The sequence below is a fragment of the Pleurodeles waltl genome, chromosome 8 (genome assembly GCF_031143425.1).
Source record: "Pleurodeles waltl isolate 20211129_DDA chromosome 8, aPleWal1.hap1.20221129, whole genome shotgun sequence".
Classification (NCBI taxonomy): Eukaryota; Metazoa; Chordata; class Amphibia; order Caudata; family Salamandridae; genus Pleurodeles; species Pleurodeles waltl.
Window position 1 is genome coordinate 987,442,149 of NC_090447.1, and position 22,549 is coordinate 987,464,697.

The following is a 22,549-nucleotide window of genomic DNA, read 5'->3' on the forward strand; positions in this document are numbered from 1 at the left end:
TATCTATTTTATCCACAGAGAAGACAGTGTGAGGTCATGTACTCTGTTTTTGGAGGAAATTCGCTTCTGGCAGCGAATGCAGAGAGGGGGAATTTTCGGGTTACAGCTAGTCCGTCAGATAGAAATGATGCTCTTCAGATTGGAATGTTTGTGGACCACTTAGCTACGGCTCTGATAAGGAAGTGTTCTCCTTTGTGTCATTGACGTACCCTTGTAGGGGCATGCAGTTAGGCTCAGTGGGCCTTCTGTACGCTTCTCTGCTCATTCGCATTGTGATGAAAGTCCTGTGGAAGGTTCAGGTGGATCAAGCATGGCTGATACAAACCGCCCAGACTAGACAAGTCACTCAGCACTAGGCCACCTTTTTCTTTGCCAGGCAGTCTTCCTCTTGCAGCAGGATGTTCATGTCCGTGTAAAGCACACTGTCACTCATGAGTGTACCCTGGTGCATCATGTGTCTCCCTGATCAGCCATTATTGTATAAGTGACCTTTAGTGGCACGTTTTCTATAAGATTTGATTTACCTGTTTCCTCCTACTTTATGCGTTGTTCCTAAGTAGGATTCAATTCTTGTGTTGACTTTGCATCAGCTCAAAAGGAGATGCTTTTAGAGTTGTCCAGTTTGGCTTCATACTTGGAGACAGTGTTAGTTCCAATAACTTTTGCACTTGTTTGAGAAATGTAAGCCCTCTATTTGTCCTCCTTTCACAGTTTTCTACCTGTATTATTTGGGCTTTGCATGCATTTCTTGCTCAGTATGGCCTAGTCTATCACTTTTCCAACATTATTCCCCTGCCCTCGCATAACAAAAGGAGGAGTAACTGAAAAGACTATGACTCAAGCTTGTGGTCTGCTATCATATTGACTACTCTATTCAGGACTCATGGAGATGAAAAACTCTTTGCTTTTCCAGAACAATGAAAGGTGAAATGTTAATCAAACTCACAATTTCTGGTTGGGTATCTCTATGTACCAAGATTAGCTACGCCTTGCCTTGAAAAATGTTTGCAGGGTTTTCTTGCCCTGTCTGCTAGGGCCATGGCTGCTTCCAAAGCACAGTACTTTGTTAAGCATTACTACTCAGTGACAGATACTTTGTCAGCATTGTGCTGCGTGAATCCCTTGGTTAATCTGCACTACCCTTTTTCACGTCCTGCACAATATTGTTTGGGTGTCATTCTTAAGGTGAGGAACCTGCAGAAAGAGGAAGTCATTAGATGAGAAGGCCAATTACCTTAGGTGACAATATTTCTGCTGCTCACATAATCTTCCTGCAGATTCTTCACTGTCTTCCCCTTATGACTCTGTGCCTCTTATAACGATTCCACGTTATGTAGATGTATTATGCAATGTTATGCTCACTGTTGATGATGCATGGAAAAAGTATCAGAAACTGATGCCAGAGTTCAGATTCAAGCCTTTTCGGTTTAAGCACCTGTGATGTCATGTCTGGCTGGTGGGGTTTACAGCTGTAGCTACATGACACCACCTAGTGGTGCTGCTAAGAGACAGCTGGGGCATAGGATTTTCTTGACCAGTCTGCTATCTCTTGAACGTTCTAAAGGAGGTACATCTGCAGGAAGAGTGTCCATCAGAGCAATTGGTACCAAAGATTAGTAACATTTACTAAAGGAAAGTTTCTTTTTTCTTTGACTTTATTTACTGAATTCCTGAAGGAAAACTAGTAAAAACCATGTGTTTTATCATTGTTCGGCTTGTGACTATATAATCGTCTTATATTCCTTTTGCCTTCTATTGGTGTACATATGTTAATCTGCTTACGTTCAGAATGTAACTTTTTACTTTTTGATCTACAATAGAGAGAAATATGCAATGATGTTTGATGAACCAGTGCTCCTGCAAGCAGGCTGGTGGTATGTTGCTTGGGCTCGAGTATCTGGACCTAGCAGCGACTGTGGCTCTCATGGCCAAGCGACCATTACCACAGATGATGGGTAAGTGCATTGTAATTTTACATGCTTCTGTCATGTATTCAGGAGGCAAAATAATGTGCATATTAGTATTTGCAGCATTTCTGGAAGTAGTGAAATAGAAATCGAAATTAAGTTCAGAGAGTTTAAACCTGCAGTTCTGTATCCAGACAGTATGGCATAATCGATTCAGTAACTAGTTTCAAAACTCTGTTTATCTGTGATTAAAAGTTGTGCTTTTTTCTAGTGCTACATCTTATTTGCATTTATAATGTGTTTTTTTTCTGTTTTCTGGTCTTCTATTCAATAAAGTGTTTTTTTTAAAATCTATTGTTCAGCATTTATAGAGCCTCCACTGACGTACACATTTATGTTTGAGAAGAGTTGGATTTGACTAAAGCCTTTTTGTCACATTTCAATATGTGACAGTTGGGACTGACAAATATACTTCAATATTAGATGTTAAAAATCATAATTTGGCTTGAAGAAATATCACATCACCCGCCTCCAGATGTAATTTGATTGGCTGCCTTTGCTGGCTTGTACCATCTTCAAAACCAGTTGCTTCATTTTCAGAGCCATCACAATCAGCACCTCGCTTATCTTGCTGACCAGCTCACCATCTCTGGTGATTCTCGGCACACCTACAGCTAGGACACCATCGGACTGCAGACTAAGAAGTGTAAACAGGCCTTTACCATCTATTCCACAATCGCCCAGGATCTGGAACAAGTCCTCGTATCCATGAGGACTCCCTGATTCTGCTCCAGTTTAGGGAAGAGTTGAAGACTCACCTCTTTAAAGAACACTACATCACAATGCATTAACTCTCCACAACACAGCTTCCTCTACTGTTAGTCATTTACTTTACACTTGCATTTGCCCATGTACAGCGCTCTGCTTCCGTTTAGTTAGGTTCACCCTTTGGAAATAATATATACAGGGAGTGCAGAATTATTAGGCAAATGAGTATTTTGACCACATCATCCTCTTTATGCATGTTGTCTGACTCCAAGCTGTATAGGCTCGAAAGCCTACTACCAATTAAGCATATTAGGTGATGTGCATCTCTGTAATGAGAAGGGGTGTGGTCTAATGACATCAACACCCTATATCAGGTGTGCATAATTATTAGGCAACTTCCTTTCCTTTGGCAAAATGGGACAAAAGAAGGACTTGACAGGCTCAGAAAAGTCAAAAATAGTGAGATATCTTGCAGAGGGATGCAGCACTCTTAAAATTGCAAAGCTTCTGAAGCGTGATCATCGAACAATCAAGCGTTTCATTCAAAATAGTCAACAGGGTTGCAAGAAGCGTGTGGAAAAACCAAGGCGCAAAATAACTGCCCATGAACTGAGAAAAGTCAAGCGTGCAGCTGCCACGATGCCACTTGCCACCAGTTTGGCCATATTTCAGAGCTGCAACATCACTGGAGTGCCCAAAAGCACAAGGTGTGCAATACTCAGAGACATGGCCAAGGTAAGAAAGGCTGAAAGACGACCACCACTGAACAAGACACACAAGCTGAAACGTCAAGACTGGGCCAAGAAATATCTCAAGACTGATTTTTCTAAGGTTTTATGGACTGATGAAATGAGAGTGAGTCTTGATGGGCCAGATAGATGGGCCCGTGGCTGGATTGGTAAAGGGCAGAGAGCTCCAGTCCGACTCAGACGCCAGCAAGGTGGAGGTGGAGTACTGGTTTGGGCTGGTATCATCAAAGATGAGCTTGTGGGGCCTTTTCGGGTTGAGGATGGAGTCAAGCTCAACTCCCAGTCCTACTGCCAGTTCCTGGAAGACACCTTCTTCAAGCAGTGGTACAGGAAGAAGTCTGCATCCTTCAAGAAAAACATGATTTTCATGCAGGACAATGCTCCATCACACGCGTCCAAGTACTCCACAGCGTGGCTGGCAAGAAAGGGTATAAAAGAAGGAAATCTAATGACATGGCCTCCTTGTTCACCTGATCTGAACCCCATTGAGAACCTGTGGTCCATCATCAAATGTGAGATTTACAAGGAGGGAAAACAGTACACCTCTCTGAACAGTGTCTGGGAGGCTGTGGTTGCTGCTGCACGCAATGTTGATGGTGAACAGATCAAAACACTGACAGAATCCATGGATGGCAGGCTTTTGAGTGTCCTTGCAAAGAAAGGTGGCTATATTGGTCACTGATTTGTTTTTGTTTTGTTTTTGAATGTCAGAAATGTATATTTGTGAATGTTGAGATGTTATATTGGTTTCACTGGTAATAATAAATAATTGAAATGGGTATATATATTTTTTTGTTAAGTTGCCTAATAATTATGCACAGTAATAGTCACCTGCACACACAGATATCCCCCTAACATAGCTAAAACTAAAAACAAACTAAAAACTACTTCCAAAAATATTCAGCTTTGATATTAATGAGTTTTTTGGGTTCATTGAGAACATGGTTGTTGTTCAATAATAAAATTAATCCTCAAAAATACAACTTGCCTAATAATTCTGCACTCCCTGTACATACAGACATAATTCTTTAGGAAAAATGCGAAAAGCTGTTAAGATGTGATGCAGCCTCTGATAAGACCTGTGGTCTCCAAACTTTTTAATGACGCACTCCCCCCCCACCAACCCCAGTTGAAAATAAAAATCATTGGGCCCGCTGAATTTTTCACAATTATTTTATAAATATGGCAATGTTTAAATATGTCAAGATGTATTTAAACATTGCAGTTAAGTACTGTTGCCTTTGTAAAAATGCATTAACATTTTTCTGCTTAAAACAAAACACTGTTATCTGTGTAATGCTTCTTTTGGCCAGAGCCTCGCGCTCCCCGTCACTCCCCCCTGAGGCCACTTAAGGCCCCCCTAGGGGGGTCCACCCCCCAGTTTGAAGACCACTGGATTAGACCAAGGCAGTTGTGAAGTTGTTGTTTCTGCTGATTTTTGTTGTGGTGGTGGCATGGCATTTCTTTCTTTTTTTTTAATATTGAATGTGCTGACATTTAAATACTACTCATATCATACCATGTTTATACTGTAATGGCTGTGGCTACATATATTGAGGTGCTTGTGCTCCATAAGGCACCAATTTACCGGTTTAAAAAAAAATTAATAGTCAGACGTTTCCACCCCATATATCCCTCACCAGCATCAGATGTTTTTATTTATTTGCTACACTTTGTCTGCCACACCTGGAAATGTAGTTAGGTGTTGGTGATGCCATTGACCATTATCCCTACTCTGAACATTGCACTAAGCCCACTGTGTGCGAGCACATCAGGGTTTCTTCAGTTAGCACCTCACAGGCTAAGAGACAAAACTTACGTAAGCCAGGTTACTCTAGCTTGTTGGGACTGCTTTACCACCCTTTGTAGACAAATGAGAAACTATATTGCAAGAATGTTTCAAACAGGTTGTCAAGATAATTCTATTCTATTTCAGGGTTGTGTTTCAGTTTAAAAGCTCAAAGAAGTCCAACAATGGTACAGATGTCAACGCTGGGCAGATACCTCAGCTATTGTACAGGTAACTAATTACAATTAATGTTGATAAAAGTAACTTTTGTGTATTTCTATGTCCATTCATATGTATACAGTTATGGACCTTTGCTTACCAGCATGCACTTGTTGCACAGAGTTCTCAAAGGAAAGTGCTCCCAAAATAAAGATCATACATTTGAAAGGGACTTGTTTTGAGAATCAAGTATTACCTTTGGGCTCACATCCCCTTGAATGTGTGTTTATTATAAAAGGCCACTTAGCTGTGATTGCCGTCATATCTTCCTGATGCGTTCTTTTCATAGCATCTGAGCGATTGGTTATATCGGTTCTGATGCCCAACGTTGACCTTTCTGGTATCATAAAAATATTCATTAGTATTCTTGTTTACTGAACAATAGAGTTGAAGGATGTAAACGATAAGATAGTAGAATCAAAAACAAATATAATTTGGTGCTTAACATAAAATCAGTTGTTTATTTAATACACCCTTCTTTCTTCCAGATTGATCTTTTTATGAAGAGCTCAAGGCCAGATTGCTAACTTGTAGATTACATAGTAAAGAGAAGCCACGGGAATGCTTCATTGGGATAGTATAGCAGTGATACCAGAATGAATATCCTCTTAGGTATATGCAGAGTTGTCGCCTTTGCTGCACCAAAATTTCCAGTGCTGCACTGTGCTTTTATATTTATTTATCTACGTATGTATGTATTTGTTATCCGTTTGAAATGATGATTGAGGATTCAAGCCCTCAAAGTATCAGGACTTCCGAAATCACAGGTTAGTCGCAGAGACCATTTATTGTCACTTTACCTGGGAATGGAGAGCCTTCTGGTGCAGGCATCCAATGGCTGGTGAACGCCAAATGCCTTTGCTTGTCTCCTGCAAGATGATGAGTCAAAAGATTTCTTGAGCCAAAAATATTTGTATCATTTAGGTGTAGGACCTCAGACCACGCATGCACTTCAACTGGCTGCTCTTGTTGGTTATGGGAGACTGGCAAGGGGTGAGAATCGTTTTTTGCTTTTCACATGAAGCCTCCTACCAGCAAATTAAATAATATGTAGTTATTAGTATGGGACAAAGCATATCCTGTCTTGCACGCATTAGAGACAGTGGTAGGTGTTATGTTAAACAGCAGATGCCTTCCTGGTATTTTCATATCTTTTTTTAGGGGACATCCAAACTTCTGTGCGTGCTTTTCAATGGGGAGCAAAACTTTGGAACCAAGGCTGATGACAGTCAGTTTAAAGATATGAAGGCCACTTCTGAACCACTGACTCTCTTAACCTGCAGAACATTTAAAACAGAAGTTCAAGAACTTAAAATTTGCCTGGCAGGTTTTTTGTTAGCAATATGAGAGACACTAATTGCTCTATTAGCACTGTGTATCGTACCACATGCAGAGGTGCTCCATTGAGTGAAGCTCACAATGGTGGACCAGCTAGCTCATAGGATCTAGATTACAAAGGTCCTGATATTGGGATGAGATTGCCTAAGAGAGGTGGACCTTTCAGATTGTATCCTTAGGATGTTGTCCCATGTCCCCAAGGACCCCTGACTGCAAACAGGGGATGACCTCCTTTAATAACGGGAATCTTCCTGATTCCTTGTTTGCCATCAAAGTAGCCTTGGGCTAAAGCAAAGCACCTAACTTCTCTTTCTTGCTTAGTTGTGTGAAAGGAAGCTAAAAACTGTTGAAGATCCAAGGGACACAATATACTAGAATGTCCCCTTTTCCTAAGAAATATAAGCTACCTACTGTGCATCTGCTGGTAATGAACACAGACCCGGTAGACCCCACAACCAGAAACATAAAATGCTTAGTCTCTTTGCCACCTATCTGCATGTCTTGGGACTTAATCCCTTCTTGTGAACATTAAGGTCAAGGACTGGGTTTGTGTTTTGACAGCAAATCATTGTGACCACTTTATGAAGGTCACAGGAGTAACAAAAGCATAGTTCCTCGTTTCCTTTACCTCCATCCACCAGAAGGCTGTTAAGAAGCCTTCACAGTTAGTCAGAGCTTTGAAAGTGAGGCAGGGTTTAAAAGGAAAGAAATCTTCTGTCCACAATTCACCTTTCTGTAAATGCAGATTTTGCCTCAAGCATACGTCTGCTGCTCGGTCTGTCAATTCCATAGATGATCATCAATAAACCCCATGACTTAATTTGGGGGGTGGGGGTGAAATCATCTTCTACCCTCACCAGTGAGTAGTCGACCATTTGAAAGTTTAGCTGTCTCCTTTCAAACTCTTCTGGCCTCCATTACTCTTGACCGTTGGGTACGGAATATTTCCAAAGGTCTTGCTTTGAACCTCCAAACACCTCACAAATGTGCTTGCATCATTGATGTGAAATCTTTTGTGTGTTTGATAGGAACTTGAAAAGGCATTTGCTCCTAAAACTCCACTCACTTGAAATTTACCACTCTCTTGCCTCCAAAAATTACAAAATATTTTCCAGAGCATCTGCAAACTATATTCAATAGCTTCTCTGATGATATATCAAATTGAGTGCAGATAAAGAAGGAGATTGGCCTGGCTACGGTTTTGCTATAGGAAGCTTTGGCCCCGAAAAGACTGGGGGCATAGGGCCTACTCTGGATCTCAGAGACCTAAACCTATTCCCTTTCGCAGACACATTTTACTAGGTAACCAAGGGACATTGCACCAAAGGGCTTTCTAAAATGTATTGACTCCAGTATTACTTGGAGCGCATAGACTTCCAACATGCCTGTTTTTATTGTTCCATGGAGAAACAACATCCTCAGTTTTTATGGTCTGCCATAGAGTGTTGTCTCCATCTGCACAGATGATCCCCATTCCATTTCACCTGACGAGAGAGAGAGAGAGACAGTTGTCTGTAACAGCCTCCTAGCTTTGCCTGCAGGGAGTTTACTTTTAGGTGGCTAGCTGATAAAAGGCCCAGTCGATGGAGGAAACTTACAACCTGTTCACCACCCTGCATTTCTCCAAAATATCAAGATGTCTTCATTAGTCCTGTCTTAAAAACTGTTTATAGTGGCTCTATAATTCCTATTGTCTGTCAGAGGAATTCCTGAAACAATTGTTTTTTCCCCTTCTATACCTCACAGGGCTGTGGACTTCCTATAGCCCAACACCCAGAACATATTGCTTGTGGTCAAGGACAACAAGTTTTCATGTTTCGTTTCTCCTTGGGACAAGTAGGCCTAACCCGCTGCAGCTCAAATGGCCTTTGGCTGCCAGGTTGCAGGGAAGGGGAAACTGCAGTTCTGGCAATATTTGTATCCATACGTTAATGCTGTTTGAACCTGTATTTATGGTTCATTAATGCAAAGCCTTTATTATTGGGAGTAGTGCTCTAAACGTTGTAAGGCCACACTGCACTACTTAGAGTGGTTTCAGTAAATAAATGCGTATGCACATTGTAGGAAGTTGGCTCTGTATGTGCTATTTCAAAGTAAGAAATAGCATGCACAGAGTCCAAGGGTTCCCCTTAGAGGTAAAATAGTGGTAAAAATAGATAATACTAATGCTCTATTTTGTGGTAGTGTGGTCGAGCAGTAGGCTTATCCAAGGAGTAGTGTTAAGCATTTGTTGTACATACACATAGACAATAAATGAGGTACACACACTCAGAGACAAATCCAGCCAATAGGTTTTTATATAGAAAAATATATTTTCTTAGTTTATTTTAAGAACCACAGGTTCAAATTCTACATGTAATATCTCATTCGAAAGGTATTGCAGGTAAGTACTTTAGGAACTTCAAATCATCAAAATTGCATGTATACTTTTCAAGTTATTGACAAATAGCTGTTTTAAAAGTGGACACTTAGTGCAATTTTCACAGTTCCTAGGGGAGGTAAGTATTTGTTAGGTTAACCAGGTAAGTAAGACACTTACAGGGCTTAGTTCTTGGTCCAAGGTAGCCCACCGTTGGGGGTTCAGAGCAACCCCAAAGTCACCACACCAGCAGCTCAGGGCCGGTCAGGTGCAGAGTTCAAAGTGGTGCCCAAAACGCATAGGCTAGAATGGAGAGAAGGGGGTGCCCTGGTTCCGGTCTGCTTGCAGGTAAGTACCCGCGTCTTCGGAGGGCAGACCAGGGGGGTTTTGTAGGGCACCGGGGGGGACACAAGCCCACACAGAAATTTCACCCTCAGCAGCGCGGGGGCGGCCGGGTGCAGTGTAGAAACAAGCGTCGGGTTTGTAATGGAAGTCAATGGGAGATCTAGGGATCTCTTCAGCGCTGCAGGCAGGCAAGGGGGGGGTTCCTCGGGGAAACCTCCACTTGGGCAAGGGAGAGGGACTCCTGGGGGTCACTTCTCCAGTGAAAGTCCGGTCCTTCAGGTCCTGGGGGCTGCGGGTGCAGGGTCTCTCCCAGGTGTCGGGACTTAGGATTCAAAGAGTCGCGGTCAGGGGAAGCCTCGGGATTCCCTCTGCAGGCGGCGCTGTGGGGGCTCAGGGGGGACAGGTTTTTGTACTCACAGTCTTAGAGTAGTCCTGGGGTCCCTCCTGAGGTGTTGGATCGCCACCAGCCGAGTCGGGGTCGCCGGGTGCAGTGTTGCAAGTCTCACGCTTCTTGCGGGGAGATTGCAGGGTTCTTTAAAGCTGCTGGAAACAAAGTTGCAGCTTTTCTTGGAGCAGGTCCGCTGTCCTCGGGAGTTTCTTGTCTTTTCGAAGCAGGGGCAGTCCTCAGAGGATGTCGAGGTCGCTGGTCCCTTTGGAAGGCGTCGCTGGAGCAGGATCTTTGGAAGGCAGGAGACAGGCCGGTGAGTTTCTGGAGCCAAGGCAGTTGTCGTCTTCTGGTCTTCCTCTGCAGGGGTTTTCAGCTAGGCAGTCCTTCTTCTTGTAGTTGCAGGAATCTAATTTTCTAGGGTTCAGGGTAGCCCTTAAATACTAAATTTAAGGGCGTGTTTAGGTCTGGGGGGTTAGTAGCCAATGGCTACTAGCCCTGAGGGTGGGTACACCCTCTTTATGCCTCCTCCCAAGGGGAGGGGGTCACAATCCTAACCCTATTGGGGGAATCCTCCATCTGCAAGATGGAGGATTTCTAAAAGTTAGAGTCACTTCAGCTCAGGACACCTTAGGGGCTGTCCTGACTGGCCAGTGACTCCTCCTTGTTGCTTTCTTTGTTCCCTCCAGCCTTGCCGCCAAAAGTGGGGGCCGTGGCCGGAGGGGGCGGGCAACTCCACTAAGCTGGAGTGCCCTGCTGGGCTGTGACAAAGGGGTGAGCCTTTGAGGCTCACCGCCAGGTGTCACAGCTCCTGCCTGGGGGAGGTGTTAGCATCTCCACCCAGTGCAGGCTTTGTTACTGGCCTCAGAGTGACAAAGGCACTCTCCCCATGGGGCCAGCAACATGTCTCTGGTGTGGCAGGCTGCTGGAACTAGTCAGCCTACACAGACAGTCGGTTAGGTTTCAGGGGGCACCTCTAAGGTGCCCTCTGTGGTGTATTTTACAATAAAATGTACACTGGCATCAGTGTGCATTTATTGTGCTGAGAAGTTTGATACCAAACTTCCCAGTTTTCAGTGTAGCCATTATGGTGCTGTGGAGTTCGTGTTTGACAGACTCCCAGACCATATACTCTTATGGCTACCCTGCACTTACAATGTCTAAGGTTTTGTTTAGACACTGTAGGGGTACCATGCTCATGCACTGGTACCCTCACCTATGGTATAGTGCACCCTGCCTTAGGGCTGTAAGGCCTGCTAGAGGGGTGTCTTACCTATACTACATAGGCAGTGAGAGGCTGGCATGGCACCCTGAGGGGAGTGCCATGTCGACTTACTCGTTTTGTCCTCACTAGCACACACAAGCTGGCAAGCAGTGTGTCTGTGCTGAGTGAGAGGTCTCCAGGGTGGCATAAGACATGCTGCAGCCCTTAGAGACCTTCCTTGGCATCAGGGCCCTTGGTACTAGAAGTACCAGTTACAAGGGACTTATCTGGATGCCAGGGTCTGCCAATTGTGGATACAAAAGTACAGGTTAGGGAAAGAACACTGGTGCTGGGGCCTGGTTAGCAGGCCTCAGCACACTTTCAATTGTAAACATAGCATCAGCAAAGGCAAAAAGTCAGGGGGCAACCATGCCAAGGAGGCATTTCCTTACACAACCCCCCCCCCAAACGAAAGAGGATGAGACTAACCTTTCCCAAGAGAGTCTTCATTTTCTAAGTGGAAGAACCTGGAAAGGCCATCTGCATTGGCATGGGCAGTCCCAGGTCTGTGTTCCACTATAAAGTCCATTCCCTGTAGGGAGATGGACCACCTCAACAGTTTAGGATTTTCCCCTTTCATTTGCATCAGCCATTTGAGAGGTCTGTGGTCAGTTTGAACTAGGAAGTGAGTCCCAAAGAGGTATGGTCTCAGCTTCTTCAGGGACCAAACCACAGCAAAGGCCTCCCTCTCAATGGCACTCCAACGCTGCTCCCTGGGGAGTAACCTCCTGCTAATGAAAGCAACAGGCTGGTCAAGGCCATCATCATTTGTTTGGGACAAAACTGCCCCTATCCCATGTTCAGAGGCATCAGTCTGCACAATGAACTGCTTAGAATAATCTGGAGCTTTTAGAACTGGTGCTGAGCACATTGCTTGTTTCAGGGTGTCAAAGGCCTGTTGGCATTCCACAGTCCAGTTCACTTTCTTGGGCATTTTCTTGGAGGTGAGTTCAGTGAGGGCTGTCACAATGGATCCATATCCCTTCACAAACCTCCTGTAATACCCAGTCAAGCCAAGGAATGCCCTGACTTGAGTCTGGGTTTTTGGAGCTACCCAGTCCAGAATAGTCTGGATCTTGGGTTGGAGTGGCTGAACTTGGCCTCCACCTACAAGGTGGCCCAAGTAAACCACAGTTCCCTGCCCTATCTGGCATTTGGATGCCTTGATAGAGAGGCCTGCAGATTGCAGAGCCTTCAAAACCTTCTTCAGGTGGACCAGGTGATCCTGCCAGGTGGAGCTAAAGACAGCAATATCATCAAGATAAGCTGTGCTAAAGGACTCCAAGCCAGCAAGGACTTGATTCACCAACCTTTGGAAGGTGGCAGGGGCATTCTTTAAACCAAAGGGCATAACAGTAAACTGATAATGCCCATCAGGTGTGGAGAATGCTGTTTTCTCTTTTGCTCCAGGTGCCATTTTTATTTGCCAGTACCCTGCTGTCAAGTCAAAGGTACTTAAGAATTTGGCAGCACCTAATTTATCTATGAGCTCATCAGCTCTTGGAATTGGATGAGCATCTGTCTTGGTGACAGAATTGAGCTCTCTGTAGTCCACACAAAACCTCATCTCTTTCTTTCCATCTTTGGTGTGAGGTTTGGGGACTAAGACCACTGGGCTAGCCCAGGGGCTGTCAGAGCGCTCAATTACTCCCAATTCCAGCATCTTGTGGACTTCCACCTTGATGCTTTCCTTAACATGGTCAGACTGTCTAAAGATTTTGTTTTTGACAGGCATGCTGTCTCCTGTGTCCACATCATGGGTACACAGGTGTGTCTGACCAGGGGTTAAGGAGAAGAGTTCAGGAAACTGTTGTAGGACTCTCCTACAATCAGCTTGCTGTTGGCCAGAGAGGGTGTCTGAGTAGATCACTCCATCTACTGTGCCATCTTTTGGGTCTGATGACAGAAGATCAGGGAGAGGTTCACTCTCTGCCTCCTGATCCTCATCTGTTACCATCAACAGATTCACATCAGCCCTGTCATGGAAGAGTTTAAGGCGGTTTACATGGATCACCCTCTTGGGGCTCCTGCTTGTGCCCAGGTCCACCAGGTAGGTGACCTGACTCTTCCTTTCTAGCACTGGGTAAGGGCCACTCCATTTGTCCTGGAGTGCCCTGGGAGCCACAGGCTCCAGAACCCAGACTTTCTGCCCTGGTTGGAACTCAACCAGTGCAGCCTTTTGGTCATACCAAAACTTCTGGAGCTGTTGGCTGGCCTCAAGGTTTTTGGTTGCCTTTTCCATGTACTCTGCCATTCTAGAGCGAAGGCCAAGTACATAGTCCACTATGTCCTGTTTAGGCTCATGGAGAGGTCTCTCCCAGCCTTCTTTAACAAGAGCAAGTGGTCCCCTTACAGGATGACCAAACAGAAGTTCAAAGGGTGAGAATCCTACTCCCTTCTGTGGCACCTCTCTGTAAGCGAAAAGCAGACATGGCAAGAGGACATCCCATCTCCTTTTGAGTTTTTCTGGGAGCCCCATGATCATGCCTTTTAATGTCTTGTTGAATCTCTCAACCAAGCCATTAGTTTGTGGATGGTATGGTGTAGTGAATTTATAAGTCACTCCACACTCATTCCACATGTGCTTTAGGTATGCTGACATGAAGTTGGTACCTCTGTCAGACACCACCTCCTTAGGGAAACCCACTCTGGTAAAGATACCAATGAGGGCCTTGGCTACTGCAGGGGCAGTAGTCGACCTAAGGGGAATAGCTTCAGGATACCTGGTAGCATGATCCACTACTACCAGGATATACATATTTCCTGAGGCTGTGGGAGGTTCTAGTGGACCAACTATGTCCACACCCACTCTTTCAAAGGGAACCCCCACCACTGGAAGTGGAATGAGGGGGGCCTTTAGATGTCCACCTGTCTTACCACTGGCTTGACAGGTGGGGCAGGAGAGGCAAAACTCCTTAACCATGTTGGACATATTGGGCCAGTAGAAGTGGTTGACTAACCTCTCCCACGTCTTGGTTTGTCCCAAATGTCCAGCAAGGGGAATGTCATGGGCCAATGTTAGGATGAACTTCCTGAACAGCTGAGGCACTACCACTCTCCTAGTGGCACCAGGTTTGGGGTCTCTGGCCTCAGTGTACAGGAGTCCATCTTCCCAATAGACCCTATGTGTTCCATTTTTCTTGCCTTTGGACTCTTCAGCAGCTTGCTGCCTAAGGCCTTCAAGAGAGGGACAGGTTTCTTGTCCCTTACACAGCTCCTCCCTTGAGGGTCCCCCTGGGCCTAAGAGCTCAACCTGATAAGGTTCAAGCTCCAAAGGCTCAGTTCCCTCAGAGGGCAGAACTTCTTCCTGAGAAGAGAGGTTCCCTTTCTTTTGCTGTGTTGCAGTTGGTTTCCCAACTGACTTTCCTTTCCTCTTGGTAGGCTGGGCCATTCTTCCAGACTCCAGCTCTACTTGTTCACCCTGTGCCTTGCATTGTGCTCTGGTTTTCACACACACCAGTTCAGGGATACCCAGCATTGCTGCATGGGTTTTTAGTTCTACCTCAGCCCATGCTGAGGACTCCAGGTCATTTCCAAGCAGACAGTCCACTGGGATATTTGAGGAGACCACCACCTGTTTCAGGCCATTGACCCCTCCCCATTCTAAAGTAACCATTGCCATGGGATGTACTTTTTTCTGATTGTCAGCGTTGGTGACTGTGTAAGTTTTTCCAGTCAGGTATTGGCCAGGGGAAACCAGTTTCTCTGTCACCATGGTGACACTGGCACCTGTATCCCTCAGGCCCTCTATTCTAGTCCCATTAATTAAGAGTTGCTGTCTGTATTTTTGCATGTTAGGCGGCCAGACAGCTAGTGTGGCTAAATCCACCCCACCCTCAGAAACTAGAGTAGCTTCAGTGTGGACCCTGATTTGCTCTGGGCACACTGTTGATCCCACTTGGAGACTAGCCATACCAGTGTTACCTGGATGGGAGTTTGGAGTGGAACCTTTCTTGGGACAGGCCTTGTCTCCAGTTTGGTGTCCATGCTGTTTACAGCTATGACACCAGGCCTTTTTGGGATCAAAGTTTTTACCCTTGTACCCATTGTTTTGTGAAGAGGCTCTGGGCCCACCCTCCTGTGCAGGTTTTTGGGGGCCTGTAGAAGACTCTTTACTATTTTTAGTTTTGGTTGTCTCATCACCCTTCCCCTGGGGAGTCTTTGTGACCCCTTTCTTTTGGTCACCCCCTGTTGAAGTCTTGGACACCCTTGTCTTGACCCAATGGTCCGCCTTCTTTCCCAATTCTTGGGGAGAAATTGGTCCTAGGTCTACCAGATGCTGATGCAGTTTATCATTGAAACAATTACTCAATAGGTGTTCTTTCACAAATAAATTGTACAGCCCATCATAATTACTTACACCACTGCCTTGAATCCAACCATCTAGTGTTTTCACTGAGTAGTCAACAAAGTCAACCCAGGTCTAGCTCGAGGATTTTTGAGCCCCCCTGAACCTAATCCTGTACTCCTCAGTGGAGAATCCAAAGCCCTCAATCAGGGTACCCTTCATGAGGTCATAAGATTCTGCATCTTTTCCAGAGAGTGTGAGGAGTCTATCCCTACACTTTCCAGTGAACATTTCCCAAAGGAGAGCACCCCAGTGAGACCTGTTCACTTTTCTGGTTACACAAGCCCTCTCAAAAGCTGTGAACCATTTGGTGATGTCATCACCATCTTCATATTTTGTCACAATCCCTTTGGGGATTTTTAACATGTCAGGAGAATCTCTGACCCTATTTATATTGCTGCCACCATTGATGGGTCCTAGGCCCATCTCTTGTCTTTCCCTTTCTATGGCTAGGAGCTGTCTCTCTAAAGCCAATCTTTTGGCCATCCTGGCTAACAGGAGGTCATCTTCACTGAGAGCATCCTCAGTGATTTCAGAAATGTGGGACCCTCCTGTGAGGGACTCACTATTTCTGACTAACACAGTTGGAGACAGGACTTGAGGGGTCCTGTTCTCCCTATTTAGGACTGGAGGAGGGACATTGGCCTCCAAGTCACTAATTTCTTCCTCTGTGATGTCATCATCAGAGGGGTTGGCTTTTTCAAACTCTGCCAACAGCTCCTGGAGCTGAATTTTGGTAGGTCTGGAGCCAATGGTTATTTTCTTTATATTACAGAGAGACCTTAGCTCCCTCATCTTAAGATGGAGGTAAGGTGTGGTGTCGAGTTCCACCACCTGCATCTCTGTATCAGACATTATTCTGCTAAGAGTTGGAATACTTTTTTTAGAATCTAAAACTGTTTCTAGAATCTAATTTCAAACTTTTAACAAACTTTTAAACTCTAAAAGACAATGCTAAACAGGGACTTAACACACAAGGCCCTAGCAGGACTTTTAAGAATTTAGAAAAAATTTCAAATTGCAAAAACGAATTTCTAATGACAATTTTGGAATTTGTCGTGTGATCAGGTATTGGCTGAGTAGTCCAGCAAATGCAAAGTCTTGTACCCCACCGCTGATCCACCAATGTAGGAAGTTGGCTCTGTATGTGCTATTTCAAAGTAAGGAATAGCATGCACAGAGTCCAAGGGTTCCCCTTAGAGGTAAAATAGTGGTAAAAATAGATAATACTAATGCTCTATTTTGTGGTAGTGTGGTCGAGCAGTAGGCTTATCCAAGGAGTAGTGTTAAGCATTTGTTGTACATACACATAGACAATAAATGAGGTACACACACTCAGAGACAAATCCAGCCAATAGGTTTTTATATAGAAAAATATCTTTTCTTAGTTTATTTTAAGAACCACAGGTTCAAATTCTACATGTAATATCTCATTCGAAAGGTATTGCAGGTAAGTACTTTAGGAACTTCAAATCATCAAAATTGCATGTATACTTTTCAAGTTATTCACAAATAGCTGTTTTAAAAGTGGACACTTAGTGCAATTTCCACAGTTCCTAGGGGAGGTAAGTATTTGTTAGGTTAACCAGGTAAGTAAGACACTTACAGGGCTTAGTTCTTGGTCCAAGGTAGCCCACCGTTGGGGGTTCAGAGCAACCCCAAAGTCACCACACCAGCAGCTCAGGGCCGGTCAGGTGCAGAGTTCAAAGTGGTGCCCAAAACGCATAGGCTAGAATGGAGAGAAGGGGGTGCCCCGGTTCCGGTCTGCTTGCAGGTAAGTACCCGCGTCTTCGGAGGGCAGACCAGGGGGGTTTTGTAGGGCACCGGGGGGGACACAAGCCCACACAGAAATTTCACCCTCAGCAGCGCGGGGGCGGCCGGGTGCAGTGTAGAAACAAGCGTCGGGTTTGTAATGGAAGTCAATGGGAGATCTAGGGATCTCTTCAGCCCTGCAGGCAGGCAAGGGGGGGGTTCCTCGGGGAAACCTCCACTTGGGCAAGGGAGAGGGACTCCTGGGGGTCACTTCTCCAGTGAAAGTCCGGTCCTTCAGGTCCTGGGGGCTGCGGGTGCAGGGTCTCTCCCAGGTGTCGGGACTTAGGATTCAAAGAGTCGCGGTCAGGGGAAGCCTCGGGATTCCCTCTGCAGGCGGCGCTGTGGGGGCTCAGGGGGGACAGGTTTTTGTACTCACAGTCTTAGAGTAGTCCTGGGGTCCCTCCTGAGGTGTTGGATCGCCACCAGCCGAGTCGGGGTCGCCGGGTGCAGTGTTGCAAGTCTCACGCTTCTTGCGGGGAGCTTGCAGGGTTCTTTAAAGCTGCTGGAAACAAAGTTGCAGCTTTTCTTGGAGCAGGTCCGCTGTCCTCGGGAGTTTCTTGTCTTTTCGAAGCAGGGGCAGTCCTCAGAGGATGTCGAGGTCGCTGGTCCCTTTGGAAGGCGTCGCTGGAGCAGGATCTTTGGAAGGCAGGAGACAGGCCGGTGAGTTTCTGGAGCCAAGGCAGTTGTCGTCTTCTGGTCTTCCTCTGCAGGGGTTTTCAGCTAGGCAGTCCTTCTTCTTGTAGTTGCAGGAATCTAATTTTCTAGGGTTCAGGGTAGCCCTTAAATACTAAATGTAAGGGCGTGTTTAGGTCTGGGGGGTTAGTAGCCAATGGCTACTAGCCCTGAGGGTGGGTACACCCTCTTTGTGCCTCCTCCCAAGGGGAGGGGGTCACAATCCTAACCCTATTGGGGGAATCCTCCATCTGCAAGATGGAGGATTTCTAAAAGTTAGAGTCACTTCAGCTCAGGACACCTTAGGGGCTGTCCTGACTGGCCAGTGACTCCTCCTTGTTGCTTTCTTTGTTCCCTCCAGCCTTGCCGCCAAAAGTGGGGGCCGTGGCCGGAGGGGGCGGGCAACTCCACTAAGCTGGAGTGCCCTGCTGGGCTGTGACAAAGGGGTGAGCCTTTGAGGCTCACCGCCAGGTGTCACAGCTCCTGCCTGGGGGAGGTGTTAGCATCTCCACCCAGTGCAGGCTTTGTTACTGGCCTCAGAGTGACAAAGGCACTCTCCCCATGGGGCCAGCAACATGTCTCTGGTGTGGCAGGCTGCTGGAACTAGTCAGCCTACACAGACAGTCGGTTAGGTTTCAGGGGGCACCTCTAAGGTGCCCTCTGTGGTGTATTTTACAATAAAATGTACACTGGCATCAGTGTGCATTTATTGTGCTGAGAAGTTTGATACCAAACTTCCCAGTTTTCAGTGTAGCCATTATGGTGCTGTGGAGTTCGTGTTTGACAGACTCCCAGACCATATACTCTTATGGCTACCATGCACTTACAATGTCTAAGGTTTTGTTTAGACACTGTAGGGGTACCATGCTCATGCACTGGTACCCTCACCTATGGTATAGTGCACCCTGCCTTAGGGCTGTAAGGCCTGCTAGAGGGGTGTCTTACCTATACTACATAGGCAGTGAGAGGCTGGCATGGCACCCTGAGGGGAGTGCCATGTCGACTTACTCGTTTTGTCCTCACTAGCACACACAAGCTGGCAAGCAGTGTGTCTGTGCTGAGTGAGAGGTCTCCAGCGTGGCATAAGACATGCTGCAGCCCTTAGAGACCTTCCTTGGCATCAGGGCCCTTGGTACTAGAAGTACCAGTTACAAGGGACTTATCTGGATGCCAGGGTCTGCCAATTGTGGATACAAAAGTACAGGTTAGGGAAAGAACACTGGTGCTGGGGCCTGGTTAGCAGGCCTCAGCACACTTTCAATTGTAAACATAGCATCAGCAAAGGCAAAAAGTCAGGGGGCAACCATGCCAAGGAGGCATTTCCTTACACACATGTTTCAAAAGTTTAACATACGAGCCTAAGTGTAATGCTCCCAGAATGCTTTCTGATTAGATGCGAATGTTTGCAGAAGCTTATAAGCAAGATTGATAATTTGCTTTCAAAATAAAATGTTCAGAAATAAAACGCAAGTAAGAAAAAAATGTTTTGCTAAATTCCTATGAAATTGTAGGTACTATTTCTGTGAAGCAACCTTTAGTAAATTTGTTGACGCATGCTTGTATTTTCAAAAATTTTATAATGGAAAATCAGTGTAACCATTTTCAACAAGATTATGGGACATAAGAAAACAAACACTTGAAAAACCAACCGATCTGACATTGGTGGCCAGTCTTTTGGTTTTGTCAATGCATGTCTTGTTTCGACATGGTTTTTGTAACACTTTATTTTTGTGGTAGCTGCCAGGCCCCTCTCCATTGTAACAAACATTGGCAAACAGCAACAAAAAAAAAAAAAAAACATTTGGTCTCAAAAAGCGCGCATTGCCACAGTAGTTCCTAGCCCTAAACAAAACTACTTATGTGCCAGTATGAAACTTGTGGAAGAGCAGGCGGCTATCACTCACAATAAAGCCAGCCAATAGATGATAGCTTGAGAATTAGAATTTTAATTTAAAAAAATGTCTTGGTTAACGTGAGACCGAGTGTAGGAAAGTACCCTCTTTCTTGGCATGGTTACCCCCCATTTTCTGCCTGTTGACAGTCTGTTTGACTCTGTTCACTGGGATCCTGCTAACCAGAACCCCAGTGATTATACTCTCTCCCTTCTAACTTGGTAACTTAGTTACTTACTCCCCGCCTTTGGCATACTTGTGCCTCCATATAAATCCGTAGTATATGGTACCCAGATACTTGGGGTAACAGGGGATCCCCATGGGCTGCACCATTTATTATGCCACCCATGGGGAGACCATGCAAAGTGTATCTGCAGGCCTGCCATTGCAGCCTGCATGAAAGGTGCAGGCACCCTTTTTACTACAAGTGACTGCACCAGGTCACTGTAAGTCACCCCTATGGCACGCCCTCCTAGCCCAGAGGGCACGTGCAAGTACCTGTGTGTGAGGGCACCCATGCACTCGCAGAGGTGCCCCCACGAACTTCAGTTCCATTTTCCTGGACTTCGTGAGTGCTGGGATGCCATTTCATACTTGTACTGGACATAATTCACTACTTACGTTCAGCTACATAATGGGAACATAAGCTAGGCATGTTTGTTATCAAACATGTCCGAATCAGTCCCCAATACTGTTGCCAGTATTGGAAGTATGATTCCATGTACTCTGGGGGCTCCTTAGAGGACCCTCAGTATTGCTCCTACCAGCCTTCTGGAGTTTTCCAGGCAACCCAAGCTGCTGAGGCCCCTGAGACAGGTTTCTACCCTCCTGCTGCTTGAACAGCTCAAGCCCAGGAAGGCAGAACAAAAGATTTCTTTTTTGAGAGGAGGGGTTTAACACCCTCTCCCTATGGAAATAGGTGTTACATGGCTTGCGAGAGATAGCCTCCCAAACCACCGGTATGCTTTGAAGGGCACATTTGTTGCCCTCTGTACTTAAACCAGTCTGCACCGGTTCAGGGACCCCCAGTCCCTGCTTTGCCGTGAAACTGGACAATGGAAAGGGGAGTTAACACTCCCCTGTCCTTCACTAACCCATGGGTGTTGCCCAGGGCTCCTCCAGAGGGTCCCTGGGTTTTGCCATCTTGAATCCAAGGTTGGCAGGGACCTCTGGGAGCATCTGGGTGGCCAGGTCAGGCAGGTGACGTCAGAGCCCCCTCCTGATAGGTTCTCACCTAGCGAGGTGACCAATCCCTCTTTCAGGGCTATTTAGGGTCTCTCTCTTGGATGGTTCGTCAGATTCGGCTTGCAAGATTCCAGCTGAGCTCCTCTGCAACCTCTTCTTCGACTTCTAGCCACAGGAACTGCAACTGGACCCTCCAGGAACCGAAAGTCTGCATCCACAACAAAGGCTTAGCTTGCAACATTGTTTCCACAGCTCCTTCCAGCTTCTGCTACATTTCCCCAGCTGTGCATCCTCTGAAGGCAGCAAGTCTTCAGTCTGCATGAGAAGGAAGAAGGAATCTCCCTTGGAATCACTCCCCTGCATGCACAGGCACCAACTGCAACGACAACCAGCTGCGTGGATCTCCTCTTATCCTGAGCTCCTTGCATCCTGCATCAGGGATGGTGGTCTGGAGTAGTTCCCTTGGTACTTTCTGCCAGCCGTCCAACTTTGATGGAGGTAAGCCCTTGCCTTCCCACACAGGACAGTACCCCGTGCACTGTGTCTCTTGCAGCTACCAAGGCTTGTTTGCATCTCCTCCAAGGGATCTTCAGGCTCTGTGTAGCCCCAGCCACCATCACTCCTTCCTGTGATGCACAGCCCTCAGCATGGTTCTCCTGCGGTGTGGGACCCTTCTCCAGGTGTGCTGCGTGGGCTCCTCTTACTCCTGGTTCCTCTCCCAGTGGGTCTCCTATGGGGGCTGCCTCTTCGTCTGTGGACTCTCTGCGTTTCTGAGTGTACCCTTTGGACTCCGTCCTTGTGTTGAGTTCTCCTGGACCTTGCTGGTCCCCGGCCATTCCACTTCTGCTTCACTGCAACTTATGCCTTTGCTGACTGACTGTAATCGCCCATTCAGCGTGAGACGTCCACTGCATCCTCCAGGAACTCCTCACCTGCTCTAGGGCTGCATTCCTGACAGTCTTCGTCCTACCGTCGACCAATTCCTGCAACCACAGCTGGGTGGGTAGTAGCTCCTGCTCCCCCTGGACTCTTCCTTGACTCCTGGACTTGGTCCCTTTCTTCGACAGGTCTTCCTTTTCAGGAGTCCACTACTGCTTTCTTGCAGTCTTGTCTAGGTTTTTCATTTTCTTCCTTTTCAGTGGTTTGGGGAAAGTCTAATAATTTCCTCCTGGTTGCTAGGGGACACTGTGGTACTTACCTTTGGGGTTTCTTAGTACCCCAGCTCCCTCCCTACACATTCCACTTACCTAGGTGGAGGTCCTGTGTTAGCATTTCATTTTTTTAGCATATGGTTTGGGCTCCCCCTAGGGGTCAGTGTTGGTTATTGTCATTTTCACTTTTTTTCCTCACTTTCTATGCCTATTGCTGCTAACTAGTGTACATATTTAGTGTGTTTACTTACCTCCTATTGGAGGGTTTCCTCTTTAGTCCTTTTTGGTATTGTCACTAAAATAAAGTACCTTTATTTTTGTAACTCTGAGTGTTTTCCTTCATGTGTCTAAGTGCTGTGTGACTAC

General features: G+C 46.1%; 1 protein-coding gene across 17 annotated transcripts in view; it reads left to right on the forward strand.

The window, feature by feature from the left end:
- MYCBP2 (MYC binding protein 2) overlaps nucleotides 1-22,549 on the forward strand; it is a 1,769,078-nt gene that overhangs the window by 546,210 nt on the left and 1,200,319 nt on the right. For all 17 annotated transcript variants that reach the window (XM_069205243.1, XM_069205245.1, XM_069205247.1 and 14 more), the window contains 2 exons: nucleotides 1,821-1,955; nucleotides 5,361-5,444. In XM_069205243.1, coding sequence (XP_069061344.1) covers nucleotides 1,821-1,955; nucleotides 5,361-5,444 — 219 coding nt within the window. The remainder of the gene's footprint in view (nucleotides 1-1,820; nucleotides 1,956-5,360; nucleotides 5,445-22,549) is intronic.